The sequence below is a fragment of the Bos taurus genome, chromosome 10, assembly GCF_002263795.3.
Source record: "Bos taurus isolate L1 Dominette 01449 registration number 42190680 breed Hereford chromosome 10, ARS-UCD2.0, whole genome shotgun sequence".
NCBI lineage: Eukaryota > Metazoa > Chordata > Mammalia > Artiodactyla > Bovidae > Bos > Bos taurus.
This window is the reverse complement of record NC_037337.1, coordinates 102,414,522-102,438,890: the sequence shown is the minus strand read 5'-3', so window position 1 is coordinate 102,438,890 and position 24,369 is coordinate 102,414,522. Positions and strand designations below refer to the sequence as shown.

Here is a 24,369-nt window from a genome sequence, read left to right as displayed (position 1 = left end):
ATGGACAGGGGGCCTGGGGTGCTGCAGTCCATTGGTCGCAAAGAGTCGGACACGACAGAGCGACTGAACTGAACTTAGGTTCGATCAACACCCTTCTAAGTGCTTTACGTGTGTTTCCTCCTTTAATTCTCCGTTAACTCTATGAAGCAGACAACTCAGCTGAGGGACTGCCAGCATGGAAGGCGTGGAGTGAGAAATGCTCCCCAGGCAGCATACACTGAGTCAGGGGTCAAGCTCCGCGCTGCCTTCACGAAGATGTGGGCCTTGTCTCGGAACTTATCAGCTGGCCGGGAGGGTACAGAGGGATGCGGATAATCTACCAACAACTGGGGCAACTGGGGCGGATCAACACTGGTCATGATTTGAGAGCGTGGTTATCAGAAGCCCCATCACAGCACCTGTCGGTGGTTGAGCAGCCCTGACCCTTGGCCTGGGTCTCAGAGAACGCACAGGAGTTCCCCTCCTGGAGCAGAGGAGATGGAACATCCTGTGCAGGCCTCTGGGGAAGCAGAGCTCCAGCTCAGCTACGGGGAGAAGGTGGTGGTGGTGGGGCGACGTGGCGGGGAAGACCACCTGTGGGGGTGCCTGTGGCTTCCTCCTGGTTGGACTAAAGCATCACGGCCCCAGAGGGACCCCTGCTGAAACCCGGACATTCCAGATCCCCTTCCCTGTGCTGTCCATGGCGACTGCAGCACCTCAGAGCTCCTTGGAGGTACCTGAGTTTCAGCTGGTCACATCAGAAGGCATTTCCTGATCTTCCTTCCTCGTATCGGAGAAGGCAATGGCAACCCACTCCAGTACTCTTGCCTGGAGAATCCCAGGAACAGTGGAGCCTGGTGGGCTGCTGTCTATGGGTTGCACAGAGTCAGACACGACTGATGCGACTTAGCAGCAGCAGCTTCCTCATATCTTAAAAAAAAAAATACTTGTTTTTGGCAGCGTCGGGTCTCAGTTGCGGTACCTGGGATTTTTGCTGCTGCACGTGGCTCTTATCTTTGTGAACTGTAGCCTGTGGGCCTCATGGCCCCGAGGCGACGTGGGATCTTAGTGCCCTGACCGGGGATTGAACCCGCAGCCCCTGCGCTGAAAGGCGGTTGCTTAACCACTAGACCACCACCAGGGGAGACCTTATTCCTCACCTCTTCATGTCTGAGTTTCAGCTTCATCACTGGTTACCTGGGCTCGGTATCTTTTCCCCCCCAAGAACAGCCCCATGGCAGCTGATGGGTGAGAGGAACCTGCAGGTGAGCTAGAGGGAGGCTCCCCGAGGAGAGGTGAGGTCAGCCGCTGCTCCTCATAGCTGGCACTCCAGACGTCAGCTCCACCCTCAGACCCAGCACCCAGAATGTAACCCTCTCGCCACCTACCACCCTGGTCCACGCAGCACCGTCTCCCGCCTGGACTACTGTGTCCTCAGTCCTGTGGCCACAGTGATGCTCCTACAATGCAGGTCACGTCATGACTGCTGCTGCTGCTGCTGCTGTCTCTTCAGTCATGTCTGACTCTGCGCGACCCCACAGACGGCAGCCCAACAGGCTCCTCCATCCTTGGGATTCTCCAGGCAAGAACACTGGAGTGGGTCACCATTTCCTTTTCCAATGCATGCATGCATGCTTAAGTTGCTTCGGTTGTGTCTGACTCTGTGCGACCCCATGGACAACAGCCCACCAGGCTCCTCTGTCCACGGGATTCTCTAGGCAAGAATACTGGAGTGGGTTGCCACTCTTTCGTTAAAAGTCCTGCACGGAGGCCCCATTTCACCAGAGGAAAAGCCAAAGTCTCCACAGCGGTCCGGAGGCTCAACAGGAGCTGCAACTCCAACTCCCATCTCTGAGTTCTCCAACCCCCAACCCATTAAACAAGCCCCAGGCCTCTGCTCGGACACTTCTCCCCCAGATACTGTTTCTCACCTGCTTCAGACCTTGGCCCAACGCCACTTCATCAAAGCCACCATCCCGTTTAAAATCACAACACCCGCCACCCGCTCAGGTCTTTATTTTCATTGGACTTTGCTGTTTCTTCATTACTTTGCCAACAAAGGTCTGTCTAGTCAAGGCTATGGTTTTTCCAGTGGTCATGTATGGATGTGAGAGTTGGACCGTAAAGAAAGCTGAGTGCCAAAGAATTGATGCTTTTGAACTGTGTGTTGGAGGAGACTCTTGAGAGTCCTTTGGACTGCAAGGAGATCCAACCAGTCCATTCTAAAGGAGATCAGTCCTAGGTGTTCATTGGAAGGACTGATGTTGAAGCTGAAACTACAACTTTTGCCACCTGATGAGAACTGACTCACTGAAAAAGACCCAGATGCTGGGAAAGATTGAGGGTAAGAGGAGAAGGGGATGACAGAGGATGAGATGGTTGGATGGCATCACCGACTCAATGGACCTGAGTTTGAGTAAACTCCGGGAGTTGATGATGGACAGGGAGGCCTGGCCTGCTGCAGTCCATGGGGTTTCAAAGAGTCCGACAGGGCTGAGCGACTGAACAACAACCTCAGCTCTGAGCCTGCAGGGTCAGGACAAGGAAACCCCATTGGTGATCCTGCATCCTTCTCGGAGGACAAGGGACCGGGCGTCTGGGCTGGCGGCCCTTGCCTGGCTCAGTCCAGCTCGACGACAGACGTTTATGGGGCCCCGGGGCAGCTGCAGGGCCTGGACGCGTCTCCACTGCCTGGGATCAGGTGCCGGGAGGCCGCCCGGGGCAGAAGGGGCCTGCTCGGGGGCAGGAGCGCAGCCGGGCCCGGAGGGACGGCCCCCCAGACCTGAGAGCCAGGGCACGCCAGGGCAGGCTCCCCTTAGCGTCTGCGCCCCAGTCCCGCCCGCTCCGTGACCTTCGCCAGGGTCGCCGCGCCCGCGGGTCTGCAGGACCGCCGCCCTCGTCGCTGCCTCCGCAGGCCCGGCGCCGCCCTCCCGGGTCTTGAGCCCCGCCCGGCCCCGCGGTCGCCCCGATCCGGGCCGCAGCCCCCCGGCCCCGGCCTCCCGCAGCCCGGCCCGGCGGCGGCTCCGGCCCTGGCCGGCAGGGGCGCTCCTCGCGCCGGCCGCCGCCTCCGCCCCCCGAGCGGCGCGCCCGCCGCGCCGGAGCCGAGCCGAGCGGAGCCGGGCGGGGAGGGAGGCGGCGACCGCCGGCGGCCAGGCCGCGATGGCGACCAGGAAGGCGGGCTCGCGGCTGGAGACGGAGATCGAGCGCTGCCGCTCCGAGAGCCAGTGGGAGCGGATCCCCGAGCTGGCGAGGCAGCTGTCGGCCAAGCTCATCGCCCACGGTAGGCGCCGCGGCCTCCGTCCGGCGCCGGCCGGTCCCCCGCCGCTCGCGGGGCGCGGCGCCCGGGGGCGCGCGCGGGGCCGGGGCCTCCGGGGCCGGGGTGGGGGCGCGCGATCGGCGGGGGACCCGCGGCCGAGCGCTTGTGGGGGCGCCGGACCCCGGCGCAGGGCGGGCTCCCGGCCGAGTCGGGGTGCGAGTCTCACCAGGTTCCCGGGGTCGGGGGCCGGCCTGGGCTTCAGAGAAGTCGGGTGTGACGGGCGGGGGCGCGTCCTCAGGACTTGGCTGCGGATGTAGCGGGGGTCCAGGCTGCGCGGGTGGTGTGCTCCGAGTCACGACGGCTTTAGGGGAGTCCTGCGAGTGAGGGCTGCTGAACCGAGACCCCTGGGACACACGCTTTGTAAACATATGGCATGGAAGGGCTCCAGGTAGAAGCCCAGAGTTGGGGTATGTGTGGGGTGGTGGAAGGCAGGCTGAGACGTGTGTCCTGGGGTCCCGACCGTGTACAAGCTGAGGGTATAGGGAGGTCAGGTTCGGGAACATGGAGAAAGAGAGTCAGAGGCGTCAAGAGGGAGAGTGTTGTGCAGAGAGGTGGGAATGTGGTCGAGGAATGTTGGGAAATGGGGAAATTGGGAAATGGGGGTGGGTATGTGAGTGGCTCGGGGCCCAGAGGAAGAGGGGGTGGGACAGAGCCCCGAAGCAGTAGAGCCTGGGTCCTGGGGGTTGGTCTAGGACCCCTGTTGACTCAACTGGTTCTTGTACCTGATGGACTGAAAATTGCACCCAGAATCCCGTTTCCAAAGGCACAGCTCCACGTGGCCTTATTTGTTTTGGAAGCAAGTATCCTGAATACTTGCTTGCTTTTCGTGCCCGTCAAAACCACAGGCACCAATGGATTGGCAAGAGGGCAGAGGTTTTGTCCTGTTTCGTCTCTGGCTTCCTGAGGCTGGGCAAGCACACGCTAGCCGGACAAATAAATGAATGACACTGTTCTCAGAAAGGGCATCCCCTGTTTTCAGCCGTCTCACCTCAAACTGCCCAGAAGTGGAGAGCGATGGCATGTGCCCTCCTCAAGGGCGGTTTGTGTGGGCCTTTTACGGTGTTAGTGCCTCACAATGAGAACGGGGTTTTGCGCACTCTCAGCTACGGTACCGGCTCTGGGCAGGTGTTTCCTGGGCAGGTGCTGGTGCCGTGATCATGCCGGGGCACGGTGGAAGCACAGAGCTACCTGGGCTCAGCATGGTGGGAAATGTTGACTCTTCTCAATTAAATCAGCATTTAAGGAAAAGGTGGTTCCCTGGGCCCCAGTGGCAGCCTGACCTTGCCGTCTCTGTATGGGTCACCGCCCATGGACTGGGGCATGCCAGGCTTCCCTGTCTGTCACTGTCTCCTGGAGTTTGCTCAAATTCATGTCCACTGAGTCAGTGACGCTGTCTAACCGTCTCAGCCTCCGCTGCCCTCCCCTCCCTTTGCCTTCATTTTTCCCAGCATCAGGGCTCTTCCCTGTACCCGAAGCATTCTCTTGTGTCTTCGGATTTAGACAGTCCTGGGTCTCCTTTGTCACTTCCCAGCTGTGTGGCACATAATACTGTCAGGGCAGGTTGATCTTTGGATTAAACGGGTTCATTTCGGAGGCCTCTGATTTTTTCCTTCAGAATCCACCTGTTTCCTGCTTTATTTACTCGTTCAACCAATATTTGCATGTCCACCTGTGCCAAGCGTCGACAATGGTGAGCAGCTCCTGCCCTCCTGTGCGGCCTCCTCTGGGGAGACAGATGTAAGCAAATGCAGTAAGCCTGATAGCTTCAGACAGTGAGAAGAGATTTGAGGAAACAGTCATGTGAGCATGGTGGGTGGAGCCGTGGGTGACTCCGCCTAGGGTGGTCTTTGGAATGAGAGGGTGGATGGACTTCGGGACTTGGGCCTCTCTTGCCCTCATGGCTCCAGGCTCGGCTCCTTTTCCAAGGCCTGGCCCCCATGGTCTCGGGCACAGCCACTAATGGGGCTTGGGGTCGGCGCTGGGGAGCTGGTCGTACAGCGCACGGTGGGCCTTGGGTCTGTGTGCACGTTTGGTTTGGGGAAACTCAAGAGAGAGATTTCTGCCTCCAGGAACTGCACAGCAGACAGCAGTCTTTGATGGCAGAAGGTCTCACAGACGAGAAAAGGTCAAAGACATTGCTCAGGAATGTTAAAAAAATAAAGCAAAGATAAAGGGTGAAACAAAACCGAACTATTGTGGCTCTCCTTTGGGGTTCAGAGAAGTGTCTGAAGGAGGGTCTTTCCCTTTGGCTGCAGTGGGACCTCCTCCTGTCTTTGGGGGCACCAGGCCCACCTGGGTACATGGACCTCACATTTGGGACAGATTTGGCAAAATCCATGAACTAAAACATTTGCTATTTGGAATAAGGATAGTGAGTGAGTGTCGCCTTTGTCATACCGAGACAGTTACCTTGACAGCAACCACAGGCAGAAACGGGCACTGTCGTCAGAACCCGCCCGACCGGTGCCTGAGTCCCGGGCCTGGCACTTCCTAACTCTGTGACCTTGGCCAAATTACTAATCCCTCTGAGCATTCATTTTTTCATCTTGGATTAAAAGACTTATTGTAGGGGTTGCTGTAAGATTCAAAGGAGCCTAAAGGCTCCCAGGATGAGCCACAGAGCCTTAGTAGGCGGGCCCTTCACTCATTCACTGATTCATTCATTCCACGCCGAGTGCTTGCCACGTGCTTGTCGATGTTTGAGTCCCTGAGGATACACCAGTGACCAAATCAGACAAAAATGGCAAACGTCCCTGCTCCTATGTGACACCCACCTTCTAAGGGGGAAGGGGTGCCATATATGATAAATAAAATCACTAAGTGTCAGACTTTATTTTTTTGGACTCCAAAATCACTGCAGATGGTGACTGCAGCCATGAAATTAAAAGACGCTTACTCCTTAGAAGAAGAGTTATGACCAACCTAGATAGTATATTGAAAAGCAGAGACATTTCTTTGCCAACAAAGGTCCGTCTAGTCAAGGCTATGGTTTTTCCAGTGGTCATGTATGGATGTGAGAGTTGGACTGTGAAGAAAGCTGAGCGCCGAAGAATTGGTGCTTTTGAACTGTGGTGTTGGAGAAGACTCTTGAGAGTCCCTTGGACTGCAAGGAGATCCAATCAATCAGTCTATTCTATAGGAGATCAGCCCTGGGTGTTCTTTGGAAGGAATGATACTGAAGCTGAAACTCCAGTACTTTGGCCACCTCATGCGAAGAGTTGACTCATTGGAAAAGACTCTGATGCTGGGAGGGACTGGGGGCAGGAGGAGAAGGGGACGACAGAGGATGAGATGGCTGGATGGCATCACTGACTCGATGGATGTGAGTTTGAGTGAACTCCGGGAGTTGGTGATGGACAGGGAGGCCTGGCGTGCTGCAATTCATGGGGTTGCAAAGAGTCGGACAAGACTGAGCGACTGAACTGAACTGAAATGAAACGTGCGGGCTGTCAGACAGCGTTAAGTGGTATCAGAAGAATAGAGAGTGGAAGGGAACATGTGCTTTGCGATGGGGTGGGGGCCCGGGCTGCTGGCTTCAGTGGGGCAGCTGGGGAAGGGCCTCGGGGCGGCGGCCTGAGATAAGCGCTCCGCCACCGTTGGAGTGCGCTCCAAGGAAGGGACTTCAAGGGCCGAGGGTGGCAGGGCCAGATGGTGGGGCCTCAGAGGTCACGGCTCACGCTCTAGGCTTCCTCCGAGCGACGTGGGAACCACAGGGGGCTCTGAGCAGAAGCGTCGGGGTCCTCAGTGCCGCACTGGCCGCAGGCCGGTCCTCTCCGCGCGTCTGCGTGGAGCAGAGCTGCCCGCCCGGGAGGGGGGCGACGGCGGCCCCTCTCAGAGCCGCTCCGGCGTCTCCTTTGAGATAAACTGGTTTCACAGTTTTGCCAAGAGGTAGATACGGAAGAAAAGGGCTAGGGCCAGGGCCAGGCTGGAAACAGAGCCCTGAAGTCCCTTCCCGCCTCACCCCGCACCACGGTCCTGATCATTCCATCGTGAGGAACTAGCTCGGTGCGGGCCTGCGGGATTCCGGCAAGAGCGCTTGGAAGGCGGGAGGCCGCGCGAGCCGGGCGCCAGCGCAGACCCCCGGGCCGGCGGCGTCGGTGGGCGCGGGCAGCGTGGGGGCAGTGCCGGGGCTGGGGCGGGGCCGGGCCGGGTGGACTCGGAGGGCTGCGCATCGGTCCCTTCTCGGCCCACACCCCGCCCGGCTCCGAGGCCCCCGCAGCTGCCTGCTCCTCCCGACGGCCCCCCGCTTCCCGTGAGCCAGGGCCGTGATCCGGCCTCCCCCTTCATTCGGACTCTGCCTGCAGCTGCGTGGCCGCCCTCCTTCTGAGCCTGCTTTCCTCCTCAGTGAGATGGGCTGATGACTCCCGCTCCGGCCGGTGGCTGTGAGGACGGAGTGGGTTGTGGTACCTGCAGAACCGGGGTTCGCCCTCCCCTGACTCTGGGCGAGGCTGGCCAGTCCTGGGTCTCCCCTGCTGGGGAAGAAGCACAGAGACCCTGAGACACACTCCTGAGCAGTGCCTAGTCGGACACCTGCGTGGCCAGGAACACGGCAGTCACTCCGGAGCACCCCCCAGACGGCACAGGCCTCCCCGCCCCTCAGGACTCTCAGCCGCTCAGACAGTTCGGTCACTGGGAACAGTTGGGCCCTAATGAGTGTGTCTTCTGGAAGGAACCACCACCCTTCTGCTTAGGTGTGATCTTGAGATCCTTTAATTACCCCTTAGTGATGGACGGGTAGCAAACTGATATAAAGAGTATCTGGGGAGAGGGGGCAAAGTCTGGTCACCATGTGTAGGCCGTCGGGTGGAGTGAGGGTCTTGCCTAGGCCAACTGCTGATGTTCCTGTGCTTCCCAGGGGCTCTGGGTGGCACTGTGGCGTCCTGTTCCGGAGGCGGGCTGTGCTCGCTCAGGCCCCTGGAGTGTTCCCAGAGAGGGGGAGGCGTTGGTGGACGGGAAGTGGGGCTCCCCGCCGGCCTGAGGAGCTTCTTCGGAAACCAGGCTGAGGTGCAGCTGAGAGCCTGCGGCGGGGTGAGGAGGTGGCCCTAGCCTTTAGGAGAATGCCGGGGTGTCCCCGACTCCCCGAAGTCCACCCCCCAGACCCAGGGGAAGGGGACTGCGGAGTCCCCTCCTGGCCCTCCACGGCCGGGGCACATCTCGCTTTCAGAAGGTCTGTCTTGCTGTACTCCGAAGCATGTGCCTTTGTGGAAGCCTGCCTGTCCTGATTCTGGGACCCGGAAGGTGCAGTTGTCCGATGGTAGTGCGCCAGTGGCTCTAAGCCGCCCGGGCTCGTGGTTGCTGTGGTCCGGGCAGGAGGCCTTGTGGCTCAGCCCGGGGCTCCCTCCACCCCGACCCCCTGCCCCCGACGTTAGGGCGGGGGCCTCAGGCTGGGGCGATCAGGAGGGCGGGTTCCCTCGTCCGCCCATCCTGCCCTCCTGCCCTCCCGGCCATGGCGCCCCTCCCCTCGGCTGACTCGGCCCCCTGACCCCGCCCTCCCCGAGCTGCTCCTCTCTCCCTGGAGCTCGTGGGGTTGGGCTCCATGGGCCTCTCTGCAGGTCGGAAGCCTTCCCGTCCGTCAAGATCCTCGTGCGTTTCCCCCCCGCCGTCCTTCCCTCCCAGAAAGGGCCCTTCGCCTCTGAGAAGACAAGCGCAGAGTGAGACCCGCACACGTCAGTATTCACACTGTCCTGTCGTGGAAGCGCCCCGGCGGCCCGCTGGGCAGGCGGCACTCACTGGCGCAGTTATTCTTTCCCTTTAAGTTTCCTTTGAAGGAAGGGCTAAGGTGCTTAAAAAACGAAGCAAACAAGCAAACACACACACTTGAAACCCACTGATCTGGTCCGACCTCCCCCGCCCCCAGTTATAGATGAAGGAAAGGATCCAGGGAGAGAGGAGTCTTCCTTAGCCACCCGCGGGAGTGGCAGAATCCAGCAGCGGCCGGGCTCAGAGGTCTGGACCCGGGTCAGAGTGCAACTCCACCTGGGGAAGGCCCGAGTAGACAGTGGAGACGCATATCCAAGGTTCCTCTTCTGCAGCACTTGGGGCCAGGGGCGTCTCAGGCTGCAGAAATTTTCAGAGTGTATTGTACGTACTTGTCCTAGTGGGGTCAGGGACAGTACTTCATGGGAAACAATCAAGATTTCTGCTTCAAAACATATCAATTGTCATTGCCAAAGGGATAACGTCACTCTAAAGAGCCTCGTGTTGGTTCAGTTTAACTGCCCAATAAGTTAACAGCGAAAATGAGCTTTGTTTTGTAGAGAGGCCTGGAGTTTGGAAATTACAGACACAGGGTTGTAACCCGTAATGATAGTGCTGGACTGAGAGGGTGGCTGGAAGGACCGGCCGAGAACAAAACGAAACACGCCCAGGAGCGCCTGGCAGTGCTCCGCGGGGCCCGCCCTACCGAGCGCCTCCCGCCTCCCCAGGAGCGCCCGGCAGTGCTTCGCGGGGCCGTCGCCCTCCGAGCGTCTCCCGCCTTCCGGCTCAGGCCCCGGCCCTCCCCACGGCCTGCCAGGCGTGTGCGCCGTCTGGCCTCCCAGCGGTGCTTGCAGAGGGCAGAGCGCGCGGCCCGCTGAACAGCCGTCAGCCCCGTGGCCGGCGCCCGGTGTGCTCAGTTGAACAGACTTTCACATGAGGAGGCTCCTGCTTAATCGGAACTGGCCCTTCAGGACGAACGGCCGAGGGCTTCCAAAAGGGTCAAGGAACAAGTGACGACCCTGTCTCCGGGAGAGCTGTTCCGTGGGGACTGGCGTCGGGCAGTCGGGCCGGCCAGAGGCCCCCTGGCTGGCAGTCCAGTGCTTGCCACCTCCACCGTTTCCTCCTTCCTGAATGAGCCCTGATTTCCTTCAGCCCTTCTGGGTGCCTTGAGTTTACAGGAGCTGGGCCTTGGCCCCTGGGGGTCGGTCTGTCGCTTGTCACTGTTCTGTGACAAGCAAGCTCCAGCCCGTGAGATGTCACAGGCCTTTGCCATCGACGGGCTTCTAGGAGGGATGTCTTCACGCTGCAGGTTGTCACACATGCTCCAGCGGGAAGAAGAACGTTACCGCGTCCTGTCCTGGACGTTGTTGCCCCAAAGCCGCGGCCGTCTTGCGCAGGGAGCTCCCCGCCCAGGAGGGAGGCCCATGGAGGGTGGGACGCGGAAGTCGCACTGCTGAGCCCCTGGTGCTCATCCCCCGCCAGCCCTGCCCCGGGCTTCCTGCCACGCGAGATGGCGAGCTTCCTGCAGAAGCCGTGTCGACGCAGCGTTTGGTCACCACTTGCAGCCTGGCGCCCCCTTCTCTCACCCAGGGAGCGGCCCCGGGAAGGGCCTTCGGGCAGGTGGGCTCCGCAGGCCGTGGAGGCCTCCAGACCTCTGCCTTGAGTGAAAGCCAGTTCTTCCATCTGAGTGGCCAGGAAGAGGGAAAGGCTATTCTTTTTAAATTTGAATTTTTATACAATTTAGAAAGGTTATTTTCCATTTACAGTTATAAGAAAACATTGACTACATGCCTTGCATTGTAGAGCACATCCTTGACTCTCTCTTTGAGCCCAGGACTTTGCGCACTTCCCCAGCCTGGTAATCACTGGTTTGTTCTCTTTATCTGTAGTGTCTTAGGGGCTCAGTTGTATCCAACTCTGCAATCCCATGGACTGTAGCTCACCAGGCTCCTCTGTCCATGGGATTTCCCAGGAAAGATACTGGAGTATCTTATTCCCTTATTTGTCTTTCTGTCTGACTTATTTCACCGGGAGGAGGAAACGGCAACCCACTGCAGTATCTTTCCCATGGACAGGGGAGCCTGGCGGGCTGCAGCCCACGGGGCCGCAGAGTAGGACGCAGCACACGCCCTCCACCTCCATGTGTGCTGCCGCAGACGGGAAGGGGTCTCTCTCAAAACCACTCCCTGCAGCCACCAAGACGAACAGAGTCTGGCAGGCAGGTGAGCTGCGTGCCCCGTAGGCTGCAGAGGGCAGCCGCTCCCCAGGGACCCTGACGGCGGGGCCGTCGCCCTGCACGCCCCCCCAGGCCTGTCGCCGTTCATGGGGCGCAGAGAGCAGTGGAGAGGCCAGAACCAGGAGGTGGAGAGGCCGGAACCAGGAGGTGGAGAGGCCGGAACCAGGCGGAACACACGCTGTTTGGCCCTTTCCTGGGCCTGCCTTGCGTGCAGTCAGAGTCTCCCGGCCTTTGCCCTCTGAGTGACCTTGTGCACATGACTTGAGCCACTGAAGCCTTAGTTTTCCTGACTCCATGAGTGTTGAAACAGTGCCGGTAAGGAGGGAGAGTGAACAGGCATGTCTTGAGCTTCTGCTGTGTGCTGGATTCCGAGCGTGAACTTTTACACGGATCCCAGTTGATCGTCACAATCGAGGGGAGTGCGGCTGGGGTTGTGATTCCCACTCAAGGCACAAGTGGGCCGAGGCGTGATGTTCACGGAAGGATTCTCGCCCGCCTGTGACTCTCGTTCCATTATTCGACACTAGCGTTTTTCTAAACTTTTCAGATCAGAGAATCACCAAGCTGGCGTGTTAGAACGCAGATTGCAAGGCCCCTAGACACGCCTGGTGACTGACGCAGCCCGTCCAGGGAGGGGACCAGGCTTCCCTCTTTACAAGCCCGCGGGTGACGCCCATGGTGCTGGTCCGTGGACACGCTCAGGGGAGCCCTGAGTTAAGGGAGCCGGGACACTGTGGATCCCAGACCCCTCCTGTGGGTGGGGATTCTCTTGGGCCGAGATGCGGACTGGAAACCTGCCTTTATCATCAGGCCTGGAAGACCCTGCCCTCAGCCACGATTCTCATCATTTATGGAGCACCTCCCCTGGGCGGGCTGCCCCAGAAGAGGCTGAACAAGCTAGTCACTGGCTCAGGGCACTTCCAGCTCGGGCAGCCATTCAGCCTCCGGGTGGCCAAGTCAAAGGCTGACTCGCACCTGGCTGGGCCCCAGCTCCTGCTCTGAGAGGTCTTGGCAGGGCAGGGTTTGGGGAGCAAGGCTGTTAAGCAGCACCCAGGAGACTGCAGCCCTGGGCTTCCTGAGCCCACGGGATCGTCTGGGGTGGGGCCGGGTGTCACCTGGGCTGGGCAGAACCGGACAGCATCACAGGGGCTCCTGGGAGCAGCGGGGGTCCTGGGGGCTGCGCAGTGGCTGAGGCTGGCAGAGCGAGCCTGTAGGGCGGGGTCTCATTCCAGTCGGCCTGAGCGGCTCCCGGCTTTAGCAGCGGGCGGCGTCCTGTGTCCCGGGACCCCCTCAGTCCTGGGCAGTGGGCCGGGGGGTCACCACATGAGGTGGATGTGGGTATCTTAGCAAAGAGGAGAGGAGCCTTGAGCAGGAGAAAGCACTGCCTGGTTTATATCCGGGTTCAGTCCTGGGCTGACGCTTACTGCTCCTCTGGCCTGGGGTGAGTCACTGAGCTGCTCTGAGCCTCACTCTTTATCTCGACAGTCGCTTTCAGGAGCAGATAAGACTGAAGTTTCCAGCATCAGCACCCTCTGGAGCTGCCTGGCTGAATCATGAGGTTTGGGGGTGGGGGGAGGGTGGAAAGTTCCAGATACTTAGGCCTTTTCAGGGCGTTGGGGAGCGGGCAGGATAGCAGTAACAGATGACAGCAAGGTGCTCGGCGGGCTGGAGGAGGGTTGCTGTTGCCCTGAATCGTGGCTGAGGCGTGAAGCTGACAGCCACCGGGACTTGCTGGGCCTCAGACTGGTGAGCGCCTCAGCCCAGCTCTGATGGGCGCTTCAGGCCTCCTCTTCCAGCAGAACCTGGCCGCCCCGGGGGGCACGGCCTTTGGATCTTCGGTTCATTGCTGTGCCCCAAGCACCAGTCACGTGGCTGGCCCACAGCAGGTACCCAACAAATTTTTTGTTTTTAACTTTTTATTTTGTATTGGGATATAGCCACCAGGGCTTCCCTGGTGGTTCAGACAGTAAAGAATCCACCTGCAATGCGGGCCTGCAATCCCTGGGTTCTCTGGGTTGGGAAGATCCCTGGAGGAGGGAAAGGCTACCCACTCCAGTATTCTGGTCTGGAGGATTCCGTGGACAGAGGAGCCTGGCAGGCTACAGTCCACGGGGTCACACAGACAAGACTGAGCTACTGAGTGCACACGCGTAACCAGCGCATTAACCGTGCTGTGACAGTTTCCAGTCAGCAGCGAGGGACTCAGCCACACATGTACATGTATCCATTCTCCCACGTAACCAGCGCATTAACCATGCCGTGACAGTTTCCAGTCAGCAGCGAGGGGCTCAGCCACAAGTGTACATGTATCCATTCTCCCCCAAACTCCCCTCCCTGAACTAATTACTAAGTGAACAACTTGGCCTCTGCTCTGGAGGAGTTAACTTGGATGTATTTACTCATCAAGCACCTACTGAGCACTGCCTGGGTCCCAGCCCGTCCCGAGGGCCCAGAACACAGTGATTGCGGAGTCCAGTACACAGAGGCTGGGCAGACGGGGTCAGGCCCGGGCATAGTGCGGTGGCGGCCGCAGGCAGGGAGCATCCCCGCACGGCCGCCTCTCAGCCTCCCCGGACCGTGCACTGGGCTTGCCAGGGGCCAATGGGAGGCTGTGGGGACAGGGGCCTCCTCCCCCTCTCTGGGGAAGCTGCAGGGCAGACGCCTGCCGGAAGGCCCATCACAGGGAGGGTCTCCAGGTGCCCATCTGCCCCTGACCCCCCTCCTCGTCACACCAGGCCGCACGCTGGGCCCCCTCGAGGGGCTGCCATCCCTCACCCATGAGGTCAGATCAATCTCTCTCTCCAGGTGGTCAGCTGGTGAGACGGCACTGCTGGGGGGAAGGGCTGCCAAGTGCAGGACCCGTGGGGAACGCCACAGCCCCTTCCTGGCCGCCAGGCACCGGGCCGGGGGGTCGGCTCCCTGTGGAGCCCTGGGCACTGAAGAAGCGGCCTCCGCGGCCCTTGCAGACGGCCTGGCACAGGCCCGTAGTGCCCTGTCACCTTCTTCCAGGAATCTCACCTGGGGAGAGCTCCCCCAGGCCCCCCACGCCTCGCTTGCTTCTGACACCTTCCTGGGAGTCCCTGGTGGTCTTTGTACACCCCTGGACAGGCAGGTGGCGGCCCCTCCCCGAGCACGCTGCTCCTTGAAGGCGGGGACCGAATGGGTACTTGGATCTGCAGGAGGAGCTTGTGGATTCCATGAGGGTACATGGCTAACGCGTCATGTGGGGCTGGCTTCCTGCGAGCGTGTCCAAGCCTCCTGCACTGCTGTGATAACACCCCCTTCCCTGCTGGACTCACTTCCTGCCTGGCTGAGCTCTGGGGACAGGCCAGGCCAGCTCCCCGCTTGCGACTTTCCGGCTGCCGTGTCTCTCCTTAGACGGGGTCTCTCTAGGGGAAGATGTGCGTATGTGTGAGTGTGTGTGTGTCTAGCACGCTCATCATTCTGCCAGCACCGTGGAGGGTGGTCTCTATGCCCAGCCTGACTCCCTGTGCTGTGGACGGTGGTCTCCATGCCCAGCCTGACTCTCCCAGCGCCGTGGAGGGTGGTCTCCATGCCCAGCCTGACTCTCCCTGCACTGTGGACCGTGGTCTCTATGCCCAGCCTGACTCCCTGTGCTGTGGACGGTGGTCTCCATGCCCAGCCTGACTCTCCCAGCGCCGTGGAGGGTGGTCTCCATGCCCAGCCTGACTCTCCCTGCACTGTGGACCGTGGTCTCTATGCCCAGCCTGACTCCCTGTGCTGTGGACCGTGGTCTCTATGCCCAGCCTGTGCTCCGGCCTCATGTTGTGCACACAGGAGGCTTTGGCACGAAGCCTGCCCTCGGATGCCCGAGGCTTTCCCAGACGCCGTTTCCGCCAGCCTCCTCCACGCCTTGTCTTTGCCTCGTGTGCCTTGGATGTCAGGAGGAGTTCCATGAGGCTGAGCCCTGAGCCAGCCATGGTTTAAGCAGAGAAGGTGCAGAGCGGGGGCCTGGGGCGGGGGTAGGTCTCGTCCCCGTGAGTGTCACGGCCTGACTGACCAGGCACCTGGGGGTGGAGGTAAGGGCACAGGTGATGCGTTACCAGGATCTCAGCGTCTGATGAGTCATCAGCACAAAGATCTTAGCCTTCACTTTGGGTGACGGGGGAGCCAGTGCAGGGCTTGAGGTGAGGGATGATGATCTGACTAAATATTAAAAAAACAGATCACGGTATCTGGTCCCATCACTGCAGGCAAACAGAAGGGGGACAGGTGAAACAGTGACAGATTTCCTCTTCCCAGGCTCCAGAATCACTGCAGACGGTGACTGCAGCCCTGGAATCAGAAGGCGCTTGCTTCTCCGCGGGAAAGCCATGACAAACCTAGAGAGCGTGCTGAAAGCAGAGACATTTCTCTGCCGACAAAGGGCCACATACTCAAGGCTGTGGTCTTCCCAGTGGTCACATACGGCTGTGAGAACTGGACCATAAAGAAGGCAGAGCACCACAGAATTGATGCCTTTGAACTGTGGTGCTGGAGAAGACTCCTGAGAGCCCCTTGGACAGCAAGGAGATCCAACCAGTCCATCTTAAGGGACATCAACCCTGAATATTCACTGGAAGGACTGATGCTGAAGCTGAAGCTCCAGCATTTGGGGCCTGGAGTGCTGCAGTCCATGGGGTCACAAAGTGTCAAGACACGACTGGGCGACTGAACAGCAGCAAGAACATGACATGACCCGTCTTGGATTTGAAACAGGTCAGGGCATCCGATCCGTGTTTTCTAGTTGAGGTGTGTGCCCTTCTCTTCCCCACCTCACTGGTTCGGCCCAGCCCCACCTTCCTGTGAGTCTGGCGGGGAAATGCTGTGGCCTTGCTGACCATGTGCCTTGGTGGCCAGTGGCCTCAGAGGCACCGCCCTCCTCCAGCAGCAGCTCTGCCTCCCCTCCCAGCACGTCCCCCAGGCGCTTCTGCTCTGCTTGGGCCCTGAGCGGCCTCCGAAGGCCACGCTCCCACTCCTCGCTCCTGCCGTTCAGTTGACGAGTCACGTCTGGCTCTCGGCAACCCCGTGGCCTGCAGCCCGCCAGGCTGCTCTGTCCCTCGCTCCTGGCCTGGCCTCATTCTGGTTGAGGAAACAGAATTGAGTGGGGGAGCCGCTGGTCTCCTCCCTGTAAGGAGACCCACTCTCCCCCTTCCTGGTGTCACGGACCCCGTTCTTCCAAGGCCTGCAGCCCCCTGGCCTCTGCCCTGAGCCCCTCCCGCCCCTGCCCCCTAGACCGGCCTCTGCAGGCCTCTCTCCGCCCCCTGGGCCCGTCTTCTCTGTCTGCTCCTCTGGACCGTGCCCTGTGGGATACACTTGTCCCTAGACTCCCTGTCAGAGCCGCCCTCTCATCGCTGTCTGATCACGACCTTTCCTCATCTGCTCTGCCCTCCCTGGTTCCCCGAGCCATCTCGTGTCAAGGTAGCCTTCCAGTGTTACGTCCACGTGGCCGAGTGTTGTGGTTATGTTGATGCTCTCGTCTTCCTGAATTCCGGCTGCTCTGACTCACCCAACCACGCCCTCTTTCCAGTGACTTCTATCTTGGTCTCTTTCTGCGCCTTCCTCCACAGCCCCCCCCAGCTTTGACCCCTCATCCCCCTTCCTTCATCCACTGACTTGATTTCTCTACTTGGATATCAAATGCCCTTTAGCCTGGTTAACACAGAGCTTCTGGGAATGTTCTTCCTTACTCAGTAAATGCAAAGTGGTGCCTCGGTCCGCGTTATCATGCCATCTAAGATCCAGAAAGGGTCTTGAATCCTGTCCTTTCCTTCCCTCAACCCGCGTGTGTTAGTTTCCTGTTGCTCCTGTAACGAGTTGTCACAGGTATCCCGACATCAATCCACGCACATTTGTTCTTTCAGGGTTCTGGAGGCCAGAAGCAGGGGATGGGTCCCCTCGGGCCACGTCCCTTCTGGGAGCCCCGGGAGGAGCCGTCTCCCGCCTCTGCGCGCTGCCATGCTCTTGGCTCGGGGCCCCGCCTTCGCCTCTGAAACCGGCGGTTCAGTGTCCTGCAGCCTCTCCGTCTCTGCGCTGGTCAGCATGTCTCCCCTCTGACTCTGACCCGCCTGCCTCTCTCTCCCAAGGGCCCACCCAGGTGATCCAGGATAATCCTCCTATCTCAGGATCCTTAACTTCATCACATCTGCAAAACCCCCTCTGCCATGCATGCTGACATTCCACAAGCTCCAGAAGTTAGGATGCGCTGGCTTCATTGGGGTGGGGCTACCGTCCTCTCTGCTGTACATCCAGTCCTTTCCATTAGCTAGTCTGGCTTACTTTACCTCCAAGTTACACCAGGCTCCGAGAGGATGCTATCCCCTCAGCCGTCTGCATGGCAGGCTTCCCGTCATTCACGCCAGGCGTCTGCTTCTCCAGGGCTCCTGCTCTGACCTGGTTTCGGGTGGCCGTGAACACGCTCCCCGTGACGCCGCCCCGCCCTCTCTGTGTGCGCCTCTCACGGCCGTTGGGCCTTTCTCTGCTTTGTCTCATCTCTGTGCAGACACAGCTCTCCGGGGCAGAGGCGTCTCCCGTCTTGAGGCCTGCCCTGTGCCCCTAGTGTCGGCAGGTGTGAGCTCAGTGCAGACACTGGGTCCTGTTTTAAACACCTTCAGCTCCGGGAGCTGGGGGGCTTCTCCCAGGGGACCCCAAAAGGTGCTTAGACACTGCAGGGGGCTCTGGCAGAGAGGGAGGCAGGCCCAGCCGTCAGGCGCCCTCTGGGGAGTCAGGCCCCGGAAGGATGCTGGAGTGTGAGTGAGAGGGGCTGGCGGCCCGGGAGAGGGGGAGACTGCCTCTCACAGCTGCGGACTCAAGACATCTGTGTGCTTAGCTGGTGCACGAGGTCGGGGAAACCCTCCGTGGGGGACAGGACCCGCCACTCTCGATTCAGAGTTCAGTGTAACACGGCCGTGTGTTTTCATTTGAAATGACTGAGTCATGCTTTGCGAAGATGACAGATGTAAGTGGTCCTTAGAGTCGAATTGTTCAGAGGGGACACAGTGCAAGCGGCTGCTTCCCTGCGTGTCTCCCTGTCCTCTCACTCCCTGCCCCCGACATGGCCACGGTTGTGTCCTTCCTGGGGGTCCCGTCGGAAGTGCTCCGTGTACCTGTGCGTGTGCTAGAGGGTTTGCCGTCCGTCTCCGGCTCTCACACGCAGTACTGACACACGGTACTCCGTATTTTGTCTGTCTTTGAGCTGTTATCTGTCACCAGTGGAACGCTTAGTGTCTTAAAACAACCTCTTTCATTATTTCTCATGACTCTGGGCTTGCCAAACCTTGCTCCTGCCTCAGCGGCTGGGGGCCAGCTGAGGGACACTGTTGCCTGTGGCCTTGCAGCCTCCTGGGTCCAGACCAGCCGAGCACGTTCTCCCAGTGGTTGCGTTGCAGCAACATGGAGGTGGAAGGGAGTGAGCTCCTTTTGAGCTTCTGTGCATCGCATTGGCTCCTGTCGTATCAGTTGGAGCAAGTTGCGTGGCCATGCCCAGGGTCCACGGGAAGGCCATGAAGCGTGCAGATTCAGGCAGACACGTGCCCGGGGTCCAGGGGAAGGCCACGAAGTGTGCAGATTCAGGCAGACACGAGGAAGGGCCTGGGGCAGTTTGTGCGATCAGGCTACTGTGAGTATTTGCATCTGTTCCCTTTGTTTATTGGACACCGCCTGTCCCACTGCCCGGGTCCACCGCCACTCATTTAACAGGACTCCTGTCACCGCCCTTTGCCATGAAGGCCGCCTGCAGTGAGCGTTCTTACATGGACCTCTTTGTGCTAAGAGTGCGTGCACCCATGGGAGAGTTTCTGAAGCTGGAGTTTCTGGGTCGGGTGGTGCGGGAACGCATGTTGTTCTGCGGGTGTTTTAGCTGTTGCTGAACTGCTCTCTGCAGACACGTCAATGTCCACTCCTTCCAACACCATCTGATGGTCTCTGTTTTCCTGTTAACAGGCTTTGGGAGGCAGGAGGATCCCAGATGCTGCGAGCGTTAAGGTCCCCATAGTTTACAGGAGGCCACTGAGAGGGGCTGGGGTTCACGGAGGTCACATGCAGCCTGAGAGGTAGGAGCCTGGCCATCCTTGCCCAGTAACAAAGGGGACAAACCAGTTCCTCCTTCTGTAGGGCTTTGTTTTTCCTCTTGGATCTGAGTCACGGCAGGAGTAGTTTGAATAGATCTAATGCCTTCCTATTGACATAGAAACTGGGCGGTTGACATTTTTTGCGTTGATATCAAGCGCTCCTTAGAGCAGAGTGGAAAGCTAATGTCTTTTCTTCCCCATCGGATCAAATCTCTTGGTGCAGCTGTTCGCCCTGCAGAGGGAAGCTATGAGGAAGGGGCAGGGGCTTCCGTGGCTCCCCGGGGGCTGGGAGCGTGGGCTGGTCGGAACCAGAACCCCCCAGGGGCCAATTCCCCAGGCTCTTCGAGGTGAGGGCCCTGGGGAATGGTCTCTGTTTGGCTTCAGGCTTCTTCTCTGTTTACATCACTGGGGAGCCGGTTTCTGCCGCCTCAAAGCCCTCAAGCCGCCTGCCCGGGAAACGTGAAAGGACTCCTGGCCCCTTCCCCGCCTCCCTTTGGTCATGCAAGACTACCCGGGGGAGCAGGAGAGGACCTGGAAACTCCTGTCCCCGCTCGGTCGGGGCTGCGGAGGAAGCCGGGCCCCCGTGCCTGAAGCCGACGTCCGCTCGGTTTGTGCCGGGAGACCCGGCAGGCCCAGCCCGGCTTCGCGGCCCCGCTCCAGGACAGACGGACTCGGAGGGCCCTTGGACATCGCTGCTCCTCTTAGGCCGACTCCCCACCGGAGCCGGAGGTGGTGGCGGGCTCCGCGTCGGGCGGCGTCTGCAGGACCCGGGGCGATGCGGACGCCAGCGCACGACCGGCGTTTGGCGCGGGGCGGCTCGGCCGGTGACGGACGCTGCTCAGTGTCTGCGACGCCGGCTGGACTGTGGGCCTCCCGAGCGCAGGGACCGTGTCTCGGAGAGCTCTGTAGCCCGGGTGGATCCAGCGTAACCGTCCTGGGAAATAGTAAGTCCTAAATAAATGGAAAAAAAAATAGAGCTGGTAACAGACACTTAGTCAGCACCTGCTCGGCACTATATGCGTCACGTACACCATCTCTAGTCCTCACAGTTGCCAAAGGTGAGAAAACTAAGGCTCAGAGAGGCTAGCAACCTGCCCAGTGCCGCACAGCTGGGAAGAGAGGAGCAAGCCTTCAGGCCCAGGCCGTCCGAGGCCGAGGCTGTTTCTCACGTCGTGCTCCTGGGCTCCCCGCCCGGGAGCACGCCCCGGGGAGCACGCCCCGGGGAGCACGCCGCAGCCCACTCTGCAGTCCCCCTGCCCCGCCCAGCTCCCGCTGTGTGAGTAGCCGGTGGGGGAGACGGAAGTCTTTCGGATCAGGATTCTGGGTCGCGACTGGGAGGCTCTCCAGGCAGCCGTGGGGAGCGTCTTGCTTGCTGTCCAGTCCTCGGGGATCACTTTCCTCTGTTGCCTGATGTCCAATGTCTTGAAAACTATTTTTTTAATGTAAACTATTGATTTTGTGGTTTTTTCAGATGGAAGGGTAAATTTTGTCCCTCTGTCAGGGAAAGTCTGTTTTTAACATTTTGATCCTCCTTTATTCTGTATTTAATTCTTTAATCCAGTGGGAATTAATTTTCTTGTGTGTCCCGAGGTACCTTTCTCCCTTGTGCATCATCGCCCTGGCGTGTAGTGGGACACACGGTTGGGCCATGACCACTGGGTCAGGGCCGTCTGTTTCTTTTGTCGATAGTGGATTCTGATCGGGAAGCCGTGGGTCCTTGGCCAGCACCCAGGAGCCTCCTCCATCACTAGGACTGAGCCTTGCAGCCTCTGGCCTCGTAATTTCTGCATAACATCTCCAGCATGAGCTGGTTGATACTTGTAAGATTTCTGCCTTCCTCATGGGGAGAGTGAGGGGCAAGGAAGTCACCTTTTTGAAAGGCAAGCCAAGAAAACTTAAATTTGCCCAGGAGATTAATTATAACCTGGAAATTTAAAAAATTTCAAAATGGTTTTGTAGCCGTCGTGCTATCTTTCAAATTGAATTTTTCTCTTTGTCCAGAATGTGCAGCTCCTTCTAGAACTGAGGAACTGATCCTCGCCTACCTAACAGGAGACCCCCTCCCCACCACCCACCCATTCTCCCCTCCCTTCATGGTTCAGCTCTTGGAGTTTCCCCAAGCAGCTGGGCTGTGTCGCACCTTTGCATGTTCTGTTCCTTCTGCCCAGAACGCCTTTCCACACATTTTCCTCCTTGCAAATAAATGCCCGTAACACACTTGGTGAAGGCTTTGTCTCCTCCTCCACCCAGCCAGGGCTATACACGTCTTTGTTGGAACCCACTCCTCTGTCCATGGGATTCTCCAGGCAAGAATACTGGAGTGGGTTGCCAGGCCCTCCTCCAGGGGACCTTCCTGACCCAGGGGTTGAACCCTCATCTCTTATGTCTCCTGCATTGGCAGGCGGGTTCTTTACCACTAGCGCCACCTGGAAAGCCTGAAATGAGGGACACGGTCTTGTAACCCTAAGGACAGCCTCTTCTCTCAGCTAAACCCCTGCCTGGGCCCCTCCCCACTGCTCTGAAGCGCAGGGCTCTCTTCACGTCTTGCATCGAGACTCTGGGGACTTGCCCCAGCGTCAGGAGATCAGTGAACACCAAGGACGCAGACCCTACCCAGTACTGGGGACTAGTTTTTACCCCTTCAGCTGTGCAGCTCTTTGTTTACAGAAACATTTTTGCAAGCCTAGGAAGTAAAAGGGACTTCCCCAGTGGTTCAGTGGGTAAAGAATCTGCCTGCAATGGGATTCTATCCCTGGGTCGGGAAGATCCCCTGGAGGAGGAGAGGGCAACCCACTCCAGTATTCTTGCCTGAAAAATCCCATGGACAGATTACAGCCTGGTGGGCTAGAGTCCAGAGAGTTGCAGAGTCCGACACGACTGAGCAACTAAGCGAGCACAAGCACAGGGAAGTCAAGACCCACGAAACAGGCGAGGTGAAGAGTCAAGGCGCTCTACCAAAGCCCTCAGCTGGCTTCTGTGGAGTTCTGTTTAGAAAGCAGTCATCTTGGGGATGGATGTGGCCAAGTTTTCTCAGATAATGGTTCTCAACGGAAAGCCTATTCTGTGTTTGGGAGATCTAGCTGGGATACAAGTCTGGCCACTGTAACAAAGGTCAGAGTAACAGTGACTGGAGCAGAACAAGGCGAAAGTTAATGTTTCTCTCTTGTGTCCCAGCTGGTTGTGAGCAGCGTCCAGGGCTCGGTGGCTGCTCATGGGTGTCGGAGACCAAGGCTTCCTGTGCCTTGCCGTCACCACCCACAGAAGCTGGCTCCGCCTGGTGCTCTGGGCAGGTGCCCGTCTCCCTTCCGAGCAGCTGGTGGGGGTGCAGCGGGCATAGACGCAAGCTCGTCCCCTCTTGGGCCCGGCCGTGATGCTCGCGTGTCCTGGCAGCTGTCACTGCCCACGCGGCAGCTCCCTGCAGCCCGGGAGGCTGTGTGCACTGGTGAGCCCGGGGCACTCTGATCTAAAGGAAGCAGGGGAGGCCAAGTATTCCGGGGTGCCTGGCAGACGCTGCCAAAGGCAGGGACAGGCCGACCCCGAGGGGGCGCTCCACACGCCTCTGCCGTTACTGAGTTACTTCACTCACTGCGGGTTCTTCAGGCCTCCCCGTGCGGCCCAGGAGAGGCCGGGCAGCCGGGGAGGCTCGGGCGGGGCCTTGGAGGAGGTCAGCGGGGACGAGGCGCCGCCAGCGCGTCCTCAGCACCCAGAGCCCCCGAAGGCCTGAGGACCGAACCTGGCGGGCCGTGGGGAGAACGTGCCAGGGCCGTGTCCCAGGCTGAAGGGTTTGGACATCACCCGCGGTGGCGGGGCTGGGGAGCGGGGACCGGGAGGCGCTGAGTTCTGAGCCCAGCTGGTCTCCTCACACCACCCGGGTCTCTGGGCACTTTGCTCAAGGCAAAGGCAGCTGGCCTGCGCGCCTTTCTTAGGCAGGCTGTCCCCGCGCCTGGCCTGTCCTCCTCCTCTTGTCCGCCAGCCCGGGCCGCTCCTCCTCCGAGGCCCAGCTGAGCGCGGTGGCCCTCCAGGCCGCAGCCGCTGCTCCTGAGCGCTCATCGGCTCCATCCTGCAGCCCTGCAGGTCGCAGTGTGGCCTTCTCATCCAGGGGGGAAGCAGATGCTTCGAGAAGTGAGCTAACGTGCCCCGGCCCCGCACCTAGAAAGAGACGCAGGGGGCCGCGGTGGCGCAGGGGGCCGCGGTCTCTTGTCTGCTCTCTGGCCCGGGGATTCCGCTCTGTGTGCTGTTTCCAGAGGCCGGCGGAGGGCAGCGGAAGAGGGTGAGGCTGGTGGTGAGGAGCAGGGTGGAGCGGTGCAGCGAGAGGGTCCTCGACTTACCTGTCAGAGCCTTTCTTAGAATTACCATCCCCCCACTGCTGAGATTAAATCCAGGGCCAAAGTCACAGGGTGACACACAGATTTAAATCTAGGACTCTGAACCCCATTTTACTTTTTTATTTCTTAGAAACTTAAAGTATGCAGTAAAGAAATTCAATGTATACTGAATGCTTTTACCTCTCAGAAATAATTGCTATTAATATCCTGACATATATATTTTTTCTATAGTTTATACAAGAGTTCATTTTTTCTAAAAGTAATAGGAAATGATTCTGCTCAATAGAATTCAAACTTTAAAGATGAGAGCTTAAAAATTATTCCAAATGTTATCATTCAGAGATTCCTCTCATTCACTCCAGTGATAATCACTCTAGACATCTCTCTAGGGACATAGACCGATTTAAAGAGGAGCAGACATCCTTGTATAAGCAGTGCTTACTACTCCTGTTCAGTACAGTAGCCAATAGCCACATGTGGCTGCTTGACTTCTTGAATCATGGGAGGTGTGAATCAAGATGTGCTACAAGTACAAAGAACAGACTGGATTTAGAAAAATTAACATGAAAAACGATGTAAAAATATCTCAACTTAAAAATACTGATTACTTGTTAAATTGATAATATTTGAGATATATTGAGTTGAACAAAATATATTATTAAAATTAACTTCACTCTTAATAAATAAAATTAACTTTTTCTCTTTTAATACAGCTACTACACATTTTAAAGTAACATGCAGCTTGCA

The 24,369-nt window shown here is 58.7% G+C and overlaps 1 protein-coding gene across 7 annotated transcripts in view; it reads left to right on the top strand.

Moving 5' to 3' along the window:
• The first annotated feature begins 3,082 nt into the window (after positions 1–3,082).
• Positions 3,083–24,369, top strand: part of TTC7B (tetratricopeptide repeat domain 7B) — a 304,954-nt gene continuing 283,667 nt past the window's right edge. For all 7 annotated transcript variants that reach the window (XM_059890973.1, XM_024998170.2, XM_024998169.2 and 4 more), the window contains exon 1: positions 3,083–3,259. In XM_059890973.1, the coding sequence (XP_059746956.1) occupies positions 3,139–3,259 (121 nt within the window). In that variant the 5' untranslated portion in view covers positions 3,083–3,138. The remainder of the gene's footprint in view (positions 3,260–24,369) is intronic.